This window comes from Peromyscus californicus, unplaced genomic scaffold, assembly GCF_007827085.1.
Source record: "Peromyscus californicus insignis strain IS unplaced genomic scaffold, ASM782708v3 Scaffold_12__1_contigs__length_115047231, whole genome shotgun sequence".
In the NCBI taxonomy this organism is placed as follows: domain Eukaryota; kingdom Metazoa; phylum Chordata; class Mammalia; order Rodentia; family Cricetidae; genus Peromyscus; species Peromyscus californicus.
In genome coordinates, this window is record NW_026294413.1 from 87,926,203 (window position 1) to 87,947,392 (window position 21,190).

The 21,190-nt window shown below is 42.8% G+C and overlaps 1 protein-coding gene across 2 annotated transcripts in view; it reads left to right on the forward strand.

The window, feature by feature from the left end:
- Cacna2d3 (calcium voltage-gated channel auxiliary subunit alpha2delta 3) overlaps positions 1–21,190 on the forward strand; it is an 844,638-nt gene that overhangs the window by 274,355 nt on the left and 549,093 nt on the right. For both annotated transcript variants that reach the window (XM_052733778.1, XM_052733779.1), the window contains exon 4: positions 46–105. In XM_052733778.1, the coding sequence (XP_052589738.1) occupies positions 46–105 (60 nt within the window). The remainder of the gene's footprint in view (positions 1–45; positions 106–21,190) is intronic.

A 21,190-nucleotide genomic window follows, 5' to 3' on the forward strand; every position in this document is an offset into this window, starting at 1 on the left:
TCTAGGTCATGGTCCTGATTCTGATTATTGCCTTCTGTCTTCTAGAGGCTTGTGGAGGCTGCAGAAGAAGCACACCTAAAGCATGAATTTGATGCTGACTTACAGGTAACTGACTATGTTTTGAGTTAAGTTGTAGGTCTGTTTCAGTGACTGAAGAGAAGTGCTTTAAGAGGGTGGTCCCAAGTTGGCATGGATGTGCCTCTTTCTTGTTGGGTGAGGGTAGTAATCCTCAATCTTGTTCCACCAATGGCAGTTATGGTAGATGATGTCACACACTCACACATGTATACCAGATTTCTGTGAAAAATTCCTGATATGAGTTATATCAGTAAATTAATAGTAATTCTTGGGGTTCTCAATGGTAAAATGATAAAATGATGGATATCTAAAATTGTGTTTCCCAGGCTGGAGTTTGGATTATAAGTGACTGGAAGCAATATTGTGATGTATTTGACCTTGAATTAGTTGTTAAAGACAAGAGTCTTATGCTTAAATGTTAAGTCATTCATATACTTGAGATTGGAATATCTATTTAAGAAATTTATTGTAGTAGAACTCACAATCATGGCAGACTGAAAACGATTAGGGTCTTCATATAATATAAATACATTAGCAAAGACAACAAGTAAGCAGGGGAAAAAAAAACACCTTTTGGGTCCCTTGAAGGTACTTATCTGACTTGTCACTTGAGTTTCGGGCCTTCTCTTCACTGCAAACACAACAGAACAAAACGAAAGAAGTCTTCATGCTTAGGTCTGCTCTTTGAGTGGAGTGTGTTCACAATCAGGAAATAGTGTTTATTTTGCAGTATTTTTATTTATATGGGAAAGATAAAGAGAAACACAAATCTTAAAGTGCCCAAAATGGTATTTCTAAAGCAGCTTTGGTCTGTGTCCCTTTCCCATGGCTACACTATTGGGGAAACTGATGAGACGTGACAGAAGGGATATTTGCAAATGACGGTCAAGGTTAAGAGAAACCCACAGTGCACTTCAGGCCTGAGGAAGCTGTAGGAAGAAGAGAGTTCCAGACCCCAGAGGGGATGGCTACAGGGCAAGGCTATCTGACAGAGCAGTACCGTTATTCACAGTGAGCAGGCCAAAGTAGACCACAGGGCAGACAAACCCCTACAGGTTGACCCTGCTTTCTTCTTGTCCCACGTTGACGACTGTAGCTGTTGGTGCTGAGACTCCTGAGTCATTGAGCTGGTAGGAGAAGGCCATAGTTCTCGAGGGGCCAGCAGAAAATATCAAGGGCATGAGCTGGGCGTATCTGTTAGGTACAGCACAAAACATAAAAAGCGAGCAGAAATGTACAAGCGTAGGAAACTCCAGGGGGCAGTGTGGAGAAGTGGTAGGGACAGTTGCCAATATTGGGAAAAGAATGGGAGGTTGGCACAGTTTTCTGAGGAAAATTGCCAGAGAAGGGTCTAGCAAGAGGAACTGTGAGTGTAGCAACAAGCACCTTGTCTTCTATAGCCATCTCTAAATGGTGGCTTTCTGAAGATCTAGAGGCCATGGACTGGCCACTCCTGTCTGCAACCAGCCCTGACTTCAGAGGACTGGATGTCCTAGAGTAGGCTGGAGGGATTTAAAGAAAGCACCAGGAGGCACATTCCTGAGTGTAAAGACGGCAAAAGCCTGGTGAGTGTACGGCCAGTGAAGTGCTCCTGCCTTCCTTTTGAGTTTCAGTTGGAAATGACAGAACCTCAGATCAATTCAAATCTGTGTATAGCCATTAAAATAAGCATCCAGGGCCACTGCCATGGCTCAGTGGGTAAAGGTGATGCCACCAAGCCTGGTGACTTGAGTTCGATCTCCAGACCCCATGTGGTAGAAGGACAGAATCAATTCCTTCAGGTTGTCCTCTGACCTCCACATACACACTATGGTATTTATGTGACCCCCAGCCCTACCCTCAAAATAAAGAACTAATTATAATACATTGTTTTTCAAAACAAAGTAAAATAAGAATTCATTGGTATAGTCGAATAAATGAACAGGTGTGTAGGTAGATACATTTTAAGAATGAAGAAAAGTCTCTTATGGTAAAAGTTAACTAATACATAAAGAGGAAATAATAGAGATCAAAACTTAAAGAATGATCGCTTGAGGCAAGGATCTTCAATGGATGCTAAAATGGTGGACAAGCCTTGAGAGAGAGAGCAAGGTCCTAACAGTGTCAAAGGATTCCTCTACAAATTATTCAGCGATGCTGGAGAAAGTGCACCTGTATTATCTAGAAGCCTGTTCCAGATGTGACAATCTGGACAGAGTCCATCACCAGTCATGTGATGAGTGACTCTCTAGTGAGTCAGGTCACATGTTATCCAAAATGAAAGCTACGCCACCAGATAACTGTAGACTGGAGTATGCTGCAGAATTACTTTCCAGGCTTCTCTTTAAAAAGGGCAAGTTCAAGAAAGAAAACCTTGAGTTGTTCTTTGTTTGGGGGTTTTGTTTTGTTTTTCCAAGTTAGTAGAGATTGAGGACCCAGGGCAATAGAATGAATGTGTGATTCAGAACTGGGTGTTGAGCTAGAGAGATTTGAATGCAGGCTGTGTATCAGATAGTAATACTGTGTTACTGTTGGTGTGTCTGGGTTTTGTGTGACCCCTTTGCCGTGGTTCTGCTTTTTCCTGGAGTGAGATTTGGATTCACGAGTCTAGCAGGAAGGGGTGGGTTCGCAGGAGAGTAAGAAAGATGGGAAATCAGAGCTGTTTGGGAAAATCTGGCATGCCTGTCTCTGACGTTTACAGTCAGTTTTATTCTGAAGTCTGTCCTCATTGAAGCAGAGGTGGGATGGTGCAGGGGAGGGGTCAGCATGATTGCTAGCAGGGATTATACATTCTTTAGCAGTGGTAAGCACTTGGGGGCATTCGGGGAGATGCTATGGGAGGGGTACTTTTTCCTAGTGTTTGAAGCTATTGTTACCTTCCCAGACTGTTCTAGGTTCCTATTACAGCTGTAAAATACAATTCTGGAGAGGCACACCGACTCTTCTGGTCAAGTGTGGTACTGTGAACACAAAGGAAGAGCGGAGATCTCTCGAAACACAAACCAGACACCAAGAAAACTAGCCTCTCGCTTTTGTTCTCTGAGAGGTTCTTCTGTATGTCCTCATCCTTCACCTTTTCTGTATGTGAACAGAAAAACTAACAGAGGGTACCACTGTCGCCTGAACAGGAGAAGATGTTGCAATAATCTCTTGGTATTAAGGAATGCCATTGGCTATCCAGCCCTCGAACCTCACTGAAATCTCAGGGTCAGAGCAAACCTAGTGCTCTTTGGTGGAAAGCTGTAAAAGGGAGGCCTTTGATAGCATGGATGCACCCAGAGCATCTGTCTGCCCAGATGAAGGCTTCAAAGCCGCTGAAACTCTGACGCTATTAAGTCTGCTAACAGTCGGGTGTCAGCCCGTGGCTATTACGAGGGAGCAGACCTGAGCACTGCCTTAGAGTTTATTGCTCTGATGCTCCATTAGAGCTGATCAATTGTTAATCTGGGCACTGCTGACCTCTCTGTGACCCTGCCAGAGCATTGTTTTTATAAAAAAAAAATACAAAAAACAGAAAACAAGATCTCTTAGAGTATCTACTCACCGTGTAGTTACGCCAGGAAGGACCCTGTACCTCTAATGCAGAGAGACGTCTGTTTTCATATAGAAAAAAATAACTGGTTTTGGTTTTGTGACATTTCCTAAACTGAGGAATTTCAAATTTCAGAGTTCTGAGTTTCTTTATCCCCCTAAGAGAAAAGAGATGATATTTATACCCCTGGACTCATTTGAGATAGTGACTTTGTATCTGTGCCTCATTCCAAACTGTAAAAGTGTAAAAAAAAAAATGTTGGTAGAATCATTAAGAGCTAACCTCTCTCAAATTATCTTTATTATCAGGGTTCTGTTTGCCCTTTAAATTCTTCTCACAGTCTTTCTGGAGGTTTAACTGTTTCCCTCTGAGCTGTGGCCTTGGCATCTTAGAGCCCTGTCTAAGGACCCTAACTGTGGCACTATATTGTTAGCACTTAAAAATTATGTCGAGGCATGAAGCAAAAATACAGACAGTTGTCTGTGAGAACAATTGAAAACGCACAGCTCCCTGTAGGAGGCAGAATGGTCTGGCTTGTGTGGGCTGGGTAACTTTCCTATGGACACAAGTTTTGCCCTTTGTCTTGTTCCTATTTATGGTTGCCTATGGGTTCTAGATTGCCCTTCTCTTGGTTTAGTCTTTATCTCCCCAAGTCTCTATTAATAGCAATGGGTAACAAACAGATGTACAGAGGCTCTTTGAACATGACATATTCCCTTTACAAAATTTTATGTTGTACGTTAATATATGGCTTTTGTCAAAAGATTGGTAATTATGGGGAAAACAAAGATTTCCACAAACCAAGTTTCATGTTAATTATGGCACATATTTTGCTGTGATCGTTCTCATCATTGTGATGATAAAACCTCCTTATTCATGGAGGAAGGGTAGAAGGCCCCAGCCTCAGCCACCCAGCCTACTGATACACTGATACCTTCCCAGAAAAATTGATCTAAATACCAAATAAACTCAGGCAGAATGTCTCTTCCCTCCCTTCCTTTATTCTGCCCCTCTCACTCCCCCTCCTGTCTCTCTGCCCCCCACCCCCATTCTTTTGGAAGTTTTTCCCTTGGCAGTGAAGGAGAAGGGGAAAAAAAGCTGTCTGACAGTTTACTAAAAACCTGCTTATCTTTGAACCACAAACATATTTTCTCTGAAAGCTGTCTCAAATAAGTGCCAATTGCACAGAACTGGTGCATGGAGGGGGAAAATGTGATTTTGAATTGTGAATCCTGCAGAAGCTTTTTCTATTACAAAGTTTTCTATAATAAGTTTTCTTTGTTGTTTGGTAAGTAATAAGAGGGAAAATGCCCAGTGACAGTCAGAGGGCTTCTAGGTGTGAGGTTGGAAAGAGACTAAGCTGGGCTGCTGTAGAGTGTCCTCCAAGTGCCCTTCTGCTCCTCACCCTACTGCAAGTACCTGTCTTGCGAACACAGAGGCCTGATTTCAAAATGGGAGCCAAGAGGCTATGGTGTATGGGAATCCCTGAGGGAGAATGGCTGTGGGTAGTACTTGAATCTGCTTCCCCAGCCTGCTTGCTCCTGCTGTTCCCATGGAGACTTTGTCTAAGAGGAAAGAGAGGGCAGCCTAGAAGTCCAGCAGTTACTTTAGACATGCTACCACCACCCACTGGGGAAAGAGGCACCAGGAAGAAAGCATGAGGAGGACTTTCCCACATCCCCATTAAGATAGAACATCCCTGCTGGGCCTTGAGGCTCCTGCCCTGGGGAGCACTGCGGGTCATGAAGGGGAGCATTGTGGGTCATGAAGGGGAGCAAAGGAAGGGGTTGGCAGCAGTACATCCCGAATGGAGAAAATAGCCACCCTCTTGGCACCCCGAGTTCATTCCTTGCCATTTTGGTGTGCTGTGTACTACTTCTTGCTGGGGTGTGCATGGTCATGGGATAAGGTGCAGCTGGAGGAATAAAGAAGACCCAAGGCCAGAAAGAAAGAACATTTGTCATAGAGGCAGCCAGGTGGCTTTTGTGCAGGGAAGGAGAAAAATAGAGGTCACACCTATAGAATGTAGAGAAGAGTGAAGGGATTTTCACACTGCATTAAAATAAATCCATCCTTTCCTCATCAAACTTGATGTTAGGCTTTTTGTTTTTTTCTTTTGATCAGCTTGGCTCGGTCATAGCTAGATGTCAGCTTTCTGGGATTGTACATTTGGCATTTCATGGTTAGGATTCATTCATCATAGGAGTGTTAGGTACATAATTTCCAAGGGATTTCTAAGTATGAACATCTTACTATTACGGCCATTTCTCAGTTGTTTCCCGTGCCCCTTATGCACACACACACTCTTGATTTGGTGCCTTATAACTTGGAGCAAGGCCAATGCTGTGACTTTGAGCTTTGTGCTAATTAGTTATTTAGCAGTCACGGTGATTGCCTGTGCCTCCAGCTGCTGATGGTCATCTGTAAGGGAAAGATGCAGCCGTGGTTGGAACTTGAGCTTGTTCAAATGGAGACATCTTGGGTTGGGAGCCTGTAGCTTGGGCTTGGAGTCGGTAGGTTCTATCGTCCTAATTCCAGCTGGACTGGGATATGCTCAAGGGTTTTCACCTGTGGATTCTCTGCTTATTTGTAAAGGATGTAGTTGTAATAACCAGCTGATATATCTAAGGGCTCATCCCTCTCATAGATGCTGACATCCACCAAGTTGCCAGTGGCTGCCTGTGTATCACTGTGCTGTGGGGCACGGCCATAAGCTAGATTGACAGTCGCTGTCTTTGTTCTTATGGGACTCACCACTTTGTGAGAAAGACAAAGGCCAAGACATGACAACATAAACAATTATTAGATTTTAATCATGGTGCATGACAGGAAAAAACGAGGTGTTGTTATGGTGCATGACAAGGCAACCTCCCATGATGTGAGGAGACCTCAGAACAAGTCTCCTGAGGTGGTGAGTTTGTAGTAAGCCGAGATTCTAGGTTTAAAACCACAATTAGAAGCAATCTTTCTAAACACAATAACACTTGCATCTCTATAAATGCAAAACCAAATTTGCTTTATCTCCATTCTAGAAAATAATCTTTCTACCTCAGAGTTCTTTTTTACAACAATTACAGGTAACCACTGTTTTGGACTAAGTCCCTACCCCAGGCTCAAACCAAAATGGAGTTACTCAAGCTAAATGCTACACAGTTAAAGTGAAGCTTTAATGACACAGATATATCCTAAAGCAGACCAGTTTGTCCCTGAAAATCCAAGATTCTGGCCTCTGCAGGTGAGCACAATAAATCCCGACTGCTTTAATCTTTACAGGAAAGCAGCCTGGTTCCTACCTTACAGAACCCAGCCCTTGACCAATGGGAGCTTCCATCCTGCTTCACAGAATGGAGGACGTCTGGATTCCCAGATTGCAAAGAAAAGGCCGATAACTAATAACATAATAAAATATATTCTAACATTGTCTTTTGACCACTATAGTAATGACAATTGCTCTTTTTCTCCTTAACACCCTTATTACTTTCTACCCTTGGAATCTTATTCACATAAGTGTCCAGTTGTTGCTTAAGACATATTCAGAACTCAGTTTGCATTAAATCCTGGTTGATGTAAAGGGAATGTGACAAAGTAAGAGGTGGCCCTCACCCTGCAGGAGAGTCCTGACTAGTAAGGAAGCACCTTGATAGGTGGCCAGTGTAATGTGGGCAGGAGCTGGCCAGCTGACTTACAATGTGAGTTCAGCAAGGGGAGGTTTGGTTGTTCTTTGGATTTATTCATTCGTTTATTCTCCTTCACCATGGGTCATTGAGCACCTGTCATATCCCAGATGTTGTGCTTAGCTCACATAGAAGGATCCTAGCGTAACAGGTGACAAAAAGCCAGTGTGTCAGCCTTTACTGACAGCAAATTACATAAACTATTTGATTACAACTGGACAAACACATTTTAAAAAATCTCTATGTGTCTGTTGTATGTGCCGCTGTGTGTATGTGTGCTGTTATGTGTGAGGTCAGGGGACAACCTCAGGTGTTTGAGACAGACAGGGTCTGTCTTTGTTTTTTTTTCTGCTGTGTACTGCAGGCTCGCTGACTGGTGAGGTTCTGGGATTCTTCCATCTTGAGGTAGGTGTTTGGGGGTTACAGACAAGCATTGCTGTGCCCAGCTTTTTATGGGTTCTTTATATGCAGACTCATATCCTCACCACCACGTGACAAATGCCAAATCCTCAGAACCACCCCCACAGCCCAGAATGCTACTTTGGGTCCTGTGAACTCTGGGTGCTGAGCAAGTAAAAGGTCATGAAACCTGGTGAGGTAGACTTGATCAGGGGCACTTCCTCCGCCTTCTTCGTGTTCCTTTCCCTTCTCCCTCCATGGGAAACCACTTCTCTAACTTAAGACATCATAGAATAATTTTGTGTGTTCTTAGGCTTTATAAAAGGTGAACAATAATATAATTTGGAGATCTAGGTTCCTTCCTCAAACACAAAGCCTGGGAGTTACCCACAGTGTGGCTTTAATTTCTTCTTCTTTCCTAATAGAAATATTGGCTGTTAGAAATTTCCCCTGGAATGGAGCCACTCCTGCATTCCGTCTCCATTTTCATGTATTGTATTTTCATTATTTTTCAGTTTGAACTACTTTCTAATGAAAGCCTCCTTTGACCTGTGGAGTCCCATGTTCGGGTATCCTTGTGGATACCATCAGTGCTGGGGGACTCCTTCCTGTTCGTGAATCTGGAAGCTCTCTTATTGCACATTTAAAAAGTAGTGTATCTTCCTGTGAGTTGAGTCTTCTGCCATTAGGAAACACTCCACTTCTATCAGTGTTCCAGGTCTTATATATAGGGTACTGACTCTTTAGTGTCCCATCCTTTTCTATACTGTAACTGGCGTGTTACATTTCACAGGGACCCCTCCATCATGGAGTTGTGTTTTGCTCTCTTTTCAGTCTGGAAACCTTTGAATTATAGTCAGATAATTTAGTACACCTGTGTTTGATAAAATAGTTGATGTGATTTTATTTGCATCTACTGTTTTTCTTGACTTAGTAATTGAATATATTTTAGGGTACCATTCAATTTATCTTTTGGTTTTTAATCTCCCTTAATAAAACTTTCAGTTGTTGCTCCGGGGATTACAGTACACTCCTTAAGTGTAGAGTATGTCTAGAGTTAATTTGGAATGCAAAGCACCACTTCCCTGAGATGAAAACCTCTATAACAACATAATTTTACCTACCACTGTTCACTGTGGAAGCACCAGTGCATTTTATTTCCATGTGTTATGAGCCCATAAGAAAATACTGGTTTTGTTTTGTGTTTGTTTTACTTTGCTTTATTTATGGGTCGAGACAGGATCATACCATGTATCATAGGTTGACCTGGAACTCATGACCTTCCTGCCGTCCACCTCTTAAGTGCTGGCATTATAGGTGTTCACCATACCCAACCCTGTGGGGTTTGTTTATTGTTTTTTTTTAAAAACTACTGACTGCTTAAGAACTTAATATAAGAAGTGAAGATACAGAAAATTTCTCAATAAAGAAAAATGAAAAAAAATAAAAAAGACTCATGTCCTCCAATTGGAAAAAAAGAAGTGAAGATAACAATCCATTTTTTGTTTGCTTATTTATTTTTTTGTTTTTACATCCCAACCAAAGTTTCCTCTCCCTCCTCTCTTCCCAGTCCCTCCTCACACTTCCTCCCCACTCATCCTCTCCTTCTCCCCTGTTTTTCCTCAGATAGAGGCAGGCCTCCTGTGGATATCAACCAGCCATTGTATATCGAATTACAGGGACATTAGGCTCCTCCTTTGCTATTAAGGCTAGATGAGCAATCCAGTAAAAGGAACAGGTCCCCAAAGCAGGCAACAGTGTGAGAGACATCCTCTGCTCTCACTGTTAGGAGTCTCAGAAGACCAGGTTAGACAACTGTAACATATATGCAGAGGGCCTTGGTCACTCCCATGCAGGCTCCTTGGTTGTCGGTTCTGTCTCTGTGAGCCCCTATGAGCCCAGGTTAGTTGATTCTGTGGGTTTTCTTGTGGTGCCCTTGACCCCACTGGGTACTAACATCCTTCTTCTTCCTCTTCCTCAGGATTCCCTGAGTTCCACCTGATGTTTGGCTGTGGGTCTCGGCATCTGTTTGCATCAGTTGCTGGGTGAAGCCTCTCTGATGACAGTTGGGCTAGGCACCAATCTATGAGTACAGCAGAACATCATTAGGGATCATTTCATTGACTTGTTTTTTTGCAATCCATTTTTAACACACAATTTTAACACCCTTGTTTGCTGTCCCTGCCATTTCTCCTTTCTTCCTCTACATCTTAGTTTCCACTTCTCTTAACTTGAAAACCTCTTTTCTTTTCTTTTTTTTTCAATGTAGGTCTGCCAGTGACAGCTTAACTTTTGCTTTTCTAACACTGTCTTCTCTCACCTTCATTTTGAAGGATGATCTTAGTGGGTGTGAGTCCAGTTGACAGCTCCAGCTCTCCTAGAGCTCTTTAAAACAGTATTCTGTTCTCTTGTGAGTGATGCTAATGCTGATGGGACCCTGACTAGCATCTGCATCTTGTTCCTTTGTATGCATTTTGTCATTTGTTTGACTACCGCTTTTGATTTTCAGTGTATGACACAGTGCCATATGTCAAGGATGCTCTTAGTTTGGTATTTTCTTCACCTGTATTTTTTTAAGATGTTTGCTATGATTCTCAATATTATGACTAATTTTAAAATAGGTTTCTTTAGAATTTCACCTGATCCACTCTCTTTTTGGTTCCTTCTAGAACTTAGAAGAAATGTTTGATATTATCCTCGTGGCTTTTTGAGGCTGTTTCCCACCTGTGGTTAAGTCACATTTGTTAACTCTATGTCCTCTCCATTCTGCCGTTAAACTTGTCAGAGGAGTATTTAGTTCCAATTGCTTTCCATTATAAGAATTTTGTAAAATCTTTTTTTAGTTTTATTTCCACTTCTTTACTGAAATCTCCCATCTATTTTCTTTTAAATCTTTGGCTATATCTACTGTAGACACTTTAAATCCCTTCTGTGCTAATTCCACTGTCTGTGTTATTTATTCTGAATGATTTTTTTCTTTTATTCATTCACATTTTTCCCTCTTTACACATTTAGTGTTTTTGTTGCTCACTAGACGTTGTGATTACATTAATGTTTGATTTTTATGTATTTCCTTATTGTAACTTAGGATAATTTCTTCATGTAGTACGTGTCCCCTCAAAACTCAAATTGTATTGAATCAATTACATTTGTGATAGGAGAGTTGTTAAAGAGATGAGACAAGAATGATAAGCCCTGCATAACCGGGCAGCCCTCCCATGATGAGTCTTCTACATTCCATACGGCCTTATAACTGGTAGGAGAATACTGACTTCTTTGTTCCAGAAGAACTACAAAGACTATCTTCCATCTCAAAGAAAGACAAAATGTCTTCTTGTTGCGGGCTCTTGAGATGTAAACATTGTCTATCAAAAGCTTATAATTTCTGTAGTTCTATGGTGCCTGCACTAGCGTCTGTTCTAAATCTCGATGGATGGAAGTGCTAATATGAATAAGCTTAAGAACACAAAGTGCACCTTTTCAAGCAGTGACCTCTGGCCTGGTTTTGTTTGAAGTGCCATTTGATTTTGCAGCCTGAAGGGAAGGCGAAGGTATTGCTTGTCCTTTCCGGGTCTACCTTTCATTTAAATCTGTGGACCGACTCTCTATTAGTGACACTCAGACATCTTTCTTTGCTGCTTATCGATTCATAAACATTGGCTCTTCTGTTGCCAAAGCGTCAAGAATGAACAACCCAGCAGACCCCCACTGTTCACTTCTTTCCTGCTACAGCATTCTTCTGTGTGTCATGATCCTGTGTGCTTTTGTTCATGGATAACAGAGGTTACGGCTAAGTTGTGTTCTGCAGGAAATGCTGTCCCTCTTACGAAGGCCATCGCTTCCTTTGTAATCCTTTATCCCATGTTTTTTCTCGGCCTCCTCAACCCTGTGATGTTTATTTCACATAAATGTTGGTTTAAGACACACTTATTTTAAGTATAATTTAAACAAACGAACATCACCAACGTAAAGTTTATTAAATGTCCAAATAAGCAAATGCTTTTGTTTCAACTGTATTTTTTTTTCATGATGTGTTTATCATGTTTTAGATATCAGCCAGTTCAGGAAGGGAATAATGGGGGCTTTCTCTAATCATGTGAGAAAAATAGACCATAGTTCTGCTAATCACAAGTCAGAATCTCATAGCAGCTTTCCAGAAACCTCACTGTCTCTCTCTCATTAGGAAGGCTGAAAGCAGAGGGCCCGGCCGACCCCAGACACTGTCTCAGTATAGTTCACCAGAAAGTCCTTAGGCGGTTATGTGAGTGCCTCCAGTTGCTCATTTGTGGTCTCGAGATTTGTCAATAGCTATTGAATTTTCAAAGTAATAGTAACAAATTATTTATTATGATTATTTTTGTAAGGTTGGGAGTGTAAGGGTAGGTAGGCTGTGCTACAGCATGTGTGTGTAAGGCAGACAACCATTTGTGAGAGTCAACTTTCTGTTTCCACTATTGATTCTGAGGGTCCAACTCAGGTGGTCAGGTTTGCACAGAAAATGCTTTACCCTCCGAGCCAGCCCATCTGCCCTAAAGTAAATCTTAGCTCTGTTACTAATCCAGGAAGTAGACAATTCAGAGGAAAATGTCCAACCCCGGTAGAATCTGTGGGTAAGGCAAGCATCTCTACACAGGTGGACTAATTCATACCCCATTCCCACTCGGTTTATAGTTCAGGGTGCCATCGTATACCCGACTTAGAGCATGGTAGATAACCCTGCTTTGCTAAAATTAAACATTTTTTATGACTAACAATTTCAGAATAGTTTTCTTTTTTGGCTAATACTAATAGAGTACAGCAGCTATGTTAAGAATGATGGACAACATTAGCAGAAACCTCATGTACAGGCAATATTGTACATATTTCACAGACTTTATTTCAGTCATTCATTTCTCTGCAGTCCCATGAGACAGGTACTGTCAGGAGCCCTAATTCACAGAGGGAGAAACTGCAGATTGACAGGACCAAAGTTATGCAAACTCAGTGGGAGGAGCCAGTGGGAGGAGCCAGAATTCACACCCTACTCTGATTCCAAAGACTAATAAGCTATGTTGCTTCATAGAACCAATGTTATAACATGGATCTTCATTTGCACTAGGCAGATCTTACAGGGAAATAAATTTAAGATGGCACTTTCCATGGATTATGTGAAAGAGCTTTCAAATGATTCAGAAAGACCTTTCTGGAATGGTCCGGTCTCACTTCATCTCATGGAGCCACCTGATAGTATTTTCATTGTTCCTTTTCTGTCTCGCCCAGCAAAAACATAAGCTCTGTAAGAGTGGGACCTGCAGACTAATCAGATGCCCACATATGCCAGCCTCAGTTGCCACTCTCAGTGGAATGCCACCACTGCAAGCCGTGGCTGCCTCGGAGCTGTGAACTGTTTGTGGGTGATGAAGTAAGTTGTCGTCTTTTTCCATTAGAGAGAGCTGATTCTTTCTTGAAATGAATACTATTTATCAGAGACTGTAAGGTTGAAACATGTTCTCGTACTCTTGTATATTGGTGGCAACCTTTTTTTTTTTTTTTTTTTTTTTGGTTTTTCGAGACAGGGTTTCTCTGTGTAGCTTTGCGCCTTTCCTGGGACTCACTTGGTAGCCCAGGCTGGCCTCGAACTCACAGAGATCCGCCTGGCTCTGCCTCCCGAGTGCTGGGATTAAAGGCGTGTGCCACCACCGCCCGGCAGTGGCAACCTTTTAATGAAGCCTTTGGCCTTTATTGTTATTTGTGGAAAATACATGAATTTATTCATTTTCCTCATGCAAATGCTCTTTACCTATCACTTAATATGCAGTTACAAATAGGTAACTATAATTATGAGTGCAGTAACTGACTTGCATTTAATAGGTATTATAGTTAATGTGTACTTTTCAGGTTACTGTGGTAAAGAATTATGGGCTTAGAGAGAGAACACTTTAAAACTGGAAGGGAAAATAATTGCCGGAGAGATGTGCTGCTGCAACCCAGGCTTCTGATGCCAGGCAGGCAGGCTCCCAGCACCGTGCTCAGCACTATAGCGTGTGGCCTGCAGTCCCTTCCACCCCGGTACTCAGAGACAGATGGCCAGTCTCATTGGATGGGTGTTTTATACCCAAACACGCATATTTTGAGGTCCTGTCTGCATTTTCATGTTGTCTAGAAAGTGTACTTCCAGCCCGAGTATCCTCTGACAGTTCTTTTCAAAGCTGCCAGTCTGCCCATTACAGAAAGTCCCCTGACATGTTTCATGTCCCTGGTAAAATAAAATAACTACAAACATTGGAGGTGTAGACTATAGCGGCCTTTTTTATTCTGTAGCCATTAATGAAAGAAAAAAAAAAGCAATTTTGTGACTTGGAGTCTTTGCATTATCAAACAAAGGCCATGGTGTTTTGTTTATTAACTATGTGACTTTGGGCAAGTTCTGTGTCCTTTTAGACTTTATTGTTGTCCCAGTAGAGAAGGGCTGGGACTAGTTTGATTTTCTTCTGTGATCTATAATTAAGTATGTAAGATTGTGATTTTGTGTGTGTGTGCGCGCGTGTTTGCGCGTGCATGCGTGTGCATAGAAATGATAGCAATTATTTTTCTTTAAGGTCTGTGTACATTCCATTAGGAATTCTAGCAACTTCTTTAGACATAGCATTATGCTTGAGGGAAACAATATTTGAGAATATACTCTTTTCGATGTTATTTTTCATCCCACAAATAGACATAAGCTTGCTATTTTACAATCCCAAAAGGGAAAGTTCCAGGAAAAATTACTTGATTAGATCGTACACAGATCCTTATAAATACTTTTATTTTAGAATTAACAATTCTTATGTGCAACATAAAAAATATTTGGAGGTAATTTTAAGAACTTCACTGTGTAACTAAATGGTGTGTTTGACTGAAACTTTAATTTTCTGTGTGGCTAAAGACATTCAAAATCAAATTAACCTTTGTTTCGACTTGTTTGAAAGTGATTATGTCATGAATATCAATGTGTTCATAATCCGTCCATCCTCTGCAAAGGTTTCAGGTGGCTAAGAATATCCAATCACCATGACATTTTAATTTTATTCTATTGTTGTAGATTTAAAGTCTTTTGTCATCTCGTCCCAGTGGATAGCAGGGATAGTTGGGAGGTCACGACAGCCTTGGAGCAGTATTTTCTGAAACAGAGGCCGAAAGGAACAAGGACCTGGGAACAGCTTGTTAAAATGCTTCTTAGTTATGTGGAAGTAAAAAGGAGGTTTCCCATCTGCTGTGTGCCAGTTCACATCCTGGATGAGGTAGACAGTTACAGTTGAGAAGTCTTTTTAGGACAGAAATTCCTGGCTTGTTTCTTTCAGCAGTGAGGGCCAGGGCTTGTGTCCTGGCCTCTTGAACTCCTGGTATCTCCATTTCTGTGAATTGGGTCACAGTTCTCTCTGTAAGGTGTGAGGCTCTGTGAAGTGATTGGTCCATAAGAGAGCATCTAGCCCATCCTCTGCTATAGCACATAATCCTAGAGTAATGACCATGGAGCATCCTCTGCTATGGCACATAGTCCTAGAGTAATGACCATGGAGCATCCTCTGCTATATCACATAGTCCTAGAGTAATGACCATGGAGCATCCTCTGCTATAGCACATAGTCCTAGAGTAATGACCATGGAGCATCCTCTGCTATAGCACATAGTCCTGGAGTAATGACCATGGAGCATCCTCTGCTATAGCACATAGTCCTGGAGTAATGACCATGGAGCATCCTCTGCTATAGCACATAGTCCTGGAGTAATGACCACGGCTATTGTGATGATAGTTTTGACCAGTACCCTTGAAATGTAAAGATGTGGATTAAATTTTAATTTCATATTTGTCTTGAGACAGTCATGTCTGTTAGGTGGGGACCACGTTCATTTTGGGCATCATCACCAGAATTTAGGCATTCATCTGGTATTCAATAACTACTTGAAGAAGAACTGAATGATTAAAGGAAAAATATACAATAATTTTGAGTTAGATACTTGCCAGGAAAAGAGTTAAAGACATTGTTCACCAATGAGAAAGAATGATAATACTAGAGTAGAATTGGCTGTGACTTTCACAGCAGGAGGATGATCCAAGCTTAGAACCTGAGCCCTATTTAAGCCTGAGCCCTATTTAAGCCCTTTGAGACCCTGGTGGACCACATGGCTGGGTCCTTATGTCCACAGAAGGGCTGTGGACCCTCCTGGGTATGTGGGAGGCTCCTGCCTTAGAGGACACAGAGAGAAGAAGGCCTGAAATAATTTGTCCCCACAGTAATCATCTGGTTTGGGAGCAGAAGGCTATCAAGCTGTTTTGAATTTATTTGCTCATTTTAAACAAGATACCTTCCATCTGTCCGTCCATCCGTCTGTCCCTCCCTCCATCCCTCCCTTCCTTTCTGAGCTTCTGACCCTCTCATCTCCATCTCGCAAGTGCTAGGAATACAGGCATGCATTTCCAAGCAAATACAGCTTTGAGGATTGAACCTAGGGCACTATGCATGCCAAGTGAGAACTCTGCCAACCAAGCTATACCCCCAGCTCCGGTGCAGACTTTACTGCTGAAGGTTTGTCTAATGTGGATTGGTGTTTTGCGTGTATCTACATCTTTGCAACACATGGTGTCATAGCTGTGGAGGCCAGGAGAGGGTTTTGGATCCCCTGGCACAGTAGTTACTGGCAGTTATTAGGTGCTATGTGGGTGCTGGGAATAGAACCTGGGTCCTCTAGAAGAGCAGCCAGTGCTGTTTACCACTGAGCCATCTCCCCAGCCCCAAGGATCCTTACTATGTATCAGGAAAAAAAATACGCCATCAAGAGAACTCACCTAAGACACATTTTATATTCGTTCTCTAGTTTTATTAATGCCTTTAAGAGAAAAATCTCTTGTAACCTCCTAGAGTATTTTGTCTTCATTATTAAATACCAGTCATTGATTATATTCTACACTTCCAAAATTTTCAGGGACCCTTTGAATTATGAGTGACATTTAGCTATAGGGCAGGTGGTCTGGGAACATACTCACTGGCTGAAATTTTCAGGAGTGCCTCCATGCTCTTAGAATCATCTTAGCAGGCACAGATGTCTGGGGCCTGAGGCTTTATTCATCCTGTCTTCAAAGGCAGCATTAACCATCAGCTTAACATCAGAAGCAGTCTCCTTGATTTGGACTCCTCCTATGGGGCTTTCCAAGGCTTAGAGGCCCTACCCCTGCCTGTGTTTTGACCTTGAATCTCAGCCATAACCCCAGCAGCTCCACATCCAGTTTCCAGAGATGACTCATCTTCTCATTGGGGTGTCTATAGTTCAGGTGGTCAGATGAGTGGTATTCATGAGTTTGGGGAAACTTAATGCTCATGCTGTACAGGAGAGTAGATACTTTCATGGCCACTGCATTATGAATGATGAAACTATCACCTAGAGAAACTAAGTTTCCTAAATCACTCAGGAGGTATAGCAGAGCACAATCAGAAATTCCCTGATCTTTCTCGTCCCAGGAAAGGTATTTGACCAGGGCCTTCTGCAAGCAGCCTTTGTTTATGAGTATTACTTGCCAGCTCAGCCTTTTGTCTGATGGTATTGGGTGATTGGAAAGTGTAATGAATTCAGAAGCCAGAGCTATCCAAGGCAGAGGTCGTGTGTGCATGAGTCCGGTCGGGGAGGTGGGGGTGGGGGTGGTTCTGTCTTCTGGCTCTAGTAGCTTTGGTAATGTCCCCTGTCATGCTTGATGCTTTTGTCCCATGGTCCCTGAAGTCAGTCTTTAAGGTACACAGCACACCTGTCCCTGAAGGCTCTGCTGTCAGTTCAAACAAGTGACACCCCAGTGCAGATAATGGTATGGTGGCTTGGTCATAGGTTAAGGGCAACATAAATGTGATAGATTGCAAATTTGTTTCTAAGGCGTTAAGTTTGTCTTGCTATGGAGGGCAATTTTTTCTGCAGGTGAATATATTTACTTGTGCAGTATTTTCTTGGCTTTAACTACAAGGAAAAAACCAAACAGTGAGCCCGACACCCTGTTCTCCTCTGTTTCTTCCGGTGTCTCTGTTCCTTTGACTAAAGACAAGAGCAGCAGGGCAGGTGACATTAGCTGACCTAGAGGGGCCGGGAGGAGGGGGGGGTCACCTGAGAGTGTCTGCTGATGGGATTCATGCTGCTGATGCGTCCACTTTCTAGGTGACAGCAACCGGGTTAGAAATTGGGAAGGTCCACTTGGATCGCACGACGAGGGGCCAGGGGATGCAGAGGTGTTTGTTGTAGACTGGGCTGATTTTCTTTCCTGAGGGAAGTAACCCATTCTTGCTGTACTGTTATCTTGTGGAGGGTTGGGAGCCAGAGCACATGGGCGATAAGGATTTAATGAGTACATAGGAGAGGCGTTTCAAGCCTCCAAACATCATAGTGCCTTCAGCCACTTCCGAGTTCAGGATGGTGAGACATTTAGGAAGAGTAAACCCCAGACCACTGTGGATGAAAGCATACACACAAAGCTGTGAGAGGAGAGTTCTGGCCTCACCTAGACTTCCCACACCAGGCTGGTGGCCGGTTTGTCCCACTGAGGGCCTTGGGAGTGACCTCTCAGTTTGTCCGTTCTCTTTGTTTTATAATTCACTTATAACTTTAAAAGATTAGGCTGCCCCATGCTCATTATTTCGTATGGCAGAGAAGACATGCTTTTAATTTATTCTTTGCTTCTAATTGTATGTGTGCACGTCAAGGTCCACTGGCTAGAGAGAGAGCCAGCCCTGCTTTGTAAGGCAGTTAATTGAACCTGGTAACGATTATTGTCAGCAATCCCTCGGGGCTGTGCTGGTCCTCATACATCATCCCTCTTGCTGGTTGCAGGACCTATTGTGCTGGGACAATGTCAGATTTCCACAGGGAAGAGGCAGGAGCACATTGGCGCTCGCACCCTGCAGCCTCCAGTTACAGTGATGTTAGTAACTGTTTCTGAGTTCCTATAAATCCTTGGCACGAGAAACTTCTGGAAAGCGTGTTTACATTTTTGAAACATTGAATTCTTTTGGCAATATAGGCACCAGAGTCCTAGAACTGATGGCACACAAGGACTTTGCTATCCATCTTGTCACAGTAGCATTGGAGGTCTACTATAGGAAAACTGTTTCCATCTGATAAAAAGGAATGAAATTTACCTCGGGGTGGAGACTTGCCACTGTCAGTCTGGATGGTCAATCACCAGATGAAGGAACCATCCTCTGCCAAGGCCAGTTTACCATAAGCCGTGCTAAGGAGATGAGTGGAATAATTGCTCCTTAAGTGAAATAATGTACTTTTCCTTCCCCAAAGCCCTGCTTTCTGAGCCATCCCTATGGAGCCAACTCCAAAGATGTAGCTTGCTCCTTTTCATCTCTAATGTCTTGTTCAGATGTTGGCCAGCACCTAAATGAGCTTTCTCTGGCATTTTCGGCCTTCTGAAGTCTGTCTCTGAAGCTCTCCCCCATTCATGTGTCTGTCTGCTCATCTGTCAGGTGACTGCTTACATATGGCTTGAATGTCCTTCTTTCTCTCCTTTACCTCCTTCTCCTCACAGCTTCTGACACCCTAGCTTGGTTGCCCTGGTGTTTGAAACTCCAATAAAATTATCCTAGAGCTTTCTTCTGAGTTCTTTCTTAAATTCTTTTGCTCAGAAGACTAAGAACTCCATGAGGGTCTCTGATTTTCCTAGTAACAATATCAGTAAAAAAAAAATAGCAAAATATGAATTTTAAAGACTTGGCCTACTGCAATAAGCAGTATTAATAGCCAAAGGACACAATGGGTTGACAAATTGGAATTGTATGGACAAAGGAAACCTTGGTCTCTCTAGTAATCAGGAAAAGGCCCATAAAAGCAGCCAAGTGCCATTCTTACCAATCAGTTGGGAAAATGATGACGAAGGTGATGGTGATGATTGTAATGGTGACTGATGATATCCTATCCAATTCAATGCTGGTTAAGAGCCCAGGGAGGCAGGAGTCTTGGAGTCATGCAACCTGCTTACATAGACACTGTCACATGTACAGGCTACAGTATTAGATTTAGCAAAAGTCAAACACTACAGATCTGCCTGTGTGGGAATACCTAAAGAGAAGTAGCTTACCCATGGATGGTGATTCTAGGCAGTACCCCAAGAGTGGAGAGGATCCATGGATGACAGCTAGGACCCTGCTTTGAGCAGATCTAACTTCCAAAAGCAGGCTTGAGAATAACTTTTGCAATTTGATATAAGGCAAGTTAAGAAGGAAAATGATTCTCTATGCTTCCTGTGAATGTTTTATAGCTGTCTATTATTACTGAAGGAAAAAGAATGTTGGTAACATCTGGAGATGGCCTGGGGTTAGCAGTTGGGTCCAAGGGGATAGGAGCCTTATCTGGGATGCTTAGATGTTCTAGATGGAAATTACTCTGGGTAATCAAATTGATTATAAAAAATCTTTTGAGAGCAAAAAGAAGACATGCGTTAGGGGTAATTATTCAGTAGTGTCTGCAGATTGCAGTAGCCTCAGAGGGAAGCCAGAGATCAGAGCAGATGACAGCTAGGCCTGCAACTACTCCTTTTCATTCCCTTATCCAGCCTCGGGCTTCTGGGGAAGATCAAGTGAGACCCTGTGCATCCTCAACCCAAGCTCCATGCCTGGGATAAAGCCGACACTGGCCATATGTCCCTGCATTGGCATCGTGTGTGGGGACCATGGGTGTGCCTTGCGACCAGAGGCTGCAGACATCCAGGATAAAACTTTCTAAGTTTCTTTCTACTCAGAGGTGCCTCCTGACATTGGAGGACTCTTCATAGCCACTGGCTCTAAAAAGGCCTCTGCTAGACTTCCTATACCAGGAATCCCTTGGCCAGCATAGAGCATGGCTTCCAGCACACCTCCATGATAGCTTTTCTCTGATTGTGAACATAAACACTAGGCCCATCTCTTGAGTTAGCGAACTGTGTGGTTGCCCAGGCCCCATACTTCCAAGGGCCCACACTTGGTTTAATGTTTTCTCTTTGCCATCCTGAAACTCTGTATGATATCTGAACAAGGAACCCTCTTTTTCATGAAAGTTGATATAATTAATGTGGGATAGGAAGACCCTTGGGGCTGCTTTCGGCCTAACAGCGAGGCTAGTCTAGGATCAGCCCTCAGTCCTGACAGGAGGAAAATATTTGGCTCAGGGTTCTAGAAAAAGCAAAGAGCTTTGATGTTGAAATGACAAAAGGAGCTTTTCCAGCCTGACTGGCTTTCTAGTGTTCAAAGGGACTAAAATGTCCATGCTTTGTCCTGAGGGAAACAGCTGCTTCCTCTGGTGTCCCCAGCTGAGCATCCCACAGCACTTACCCTTCTAGACTCTACTGTCTGAAGGAAGGCTTTATGATGGGGCTGCTAGATAATCCTGTTAGGCTTTTCATTGGGATCTGAGGTATAAGGGAACTAGACCCTAGAGATGGAGGTTCAGCACCCTGGAAATGGAGCTAGTGCTGCGGAGGTAGTTTCTATTCCATTGTGATCCATAGTGCTCACATTTCCCCACACTGCCTGTTCTTGCTGTTCCCTCCTCCT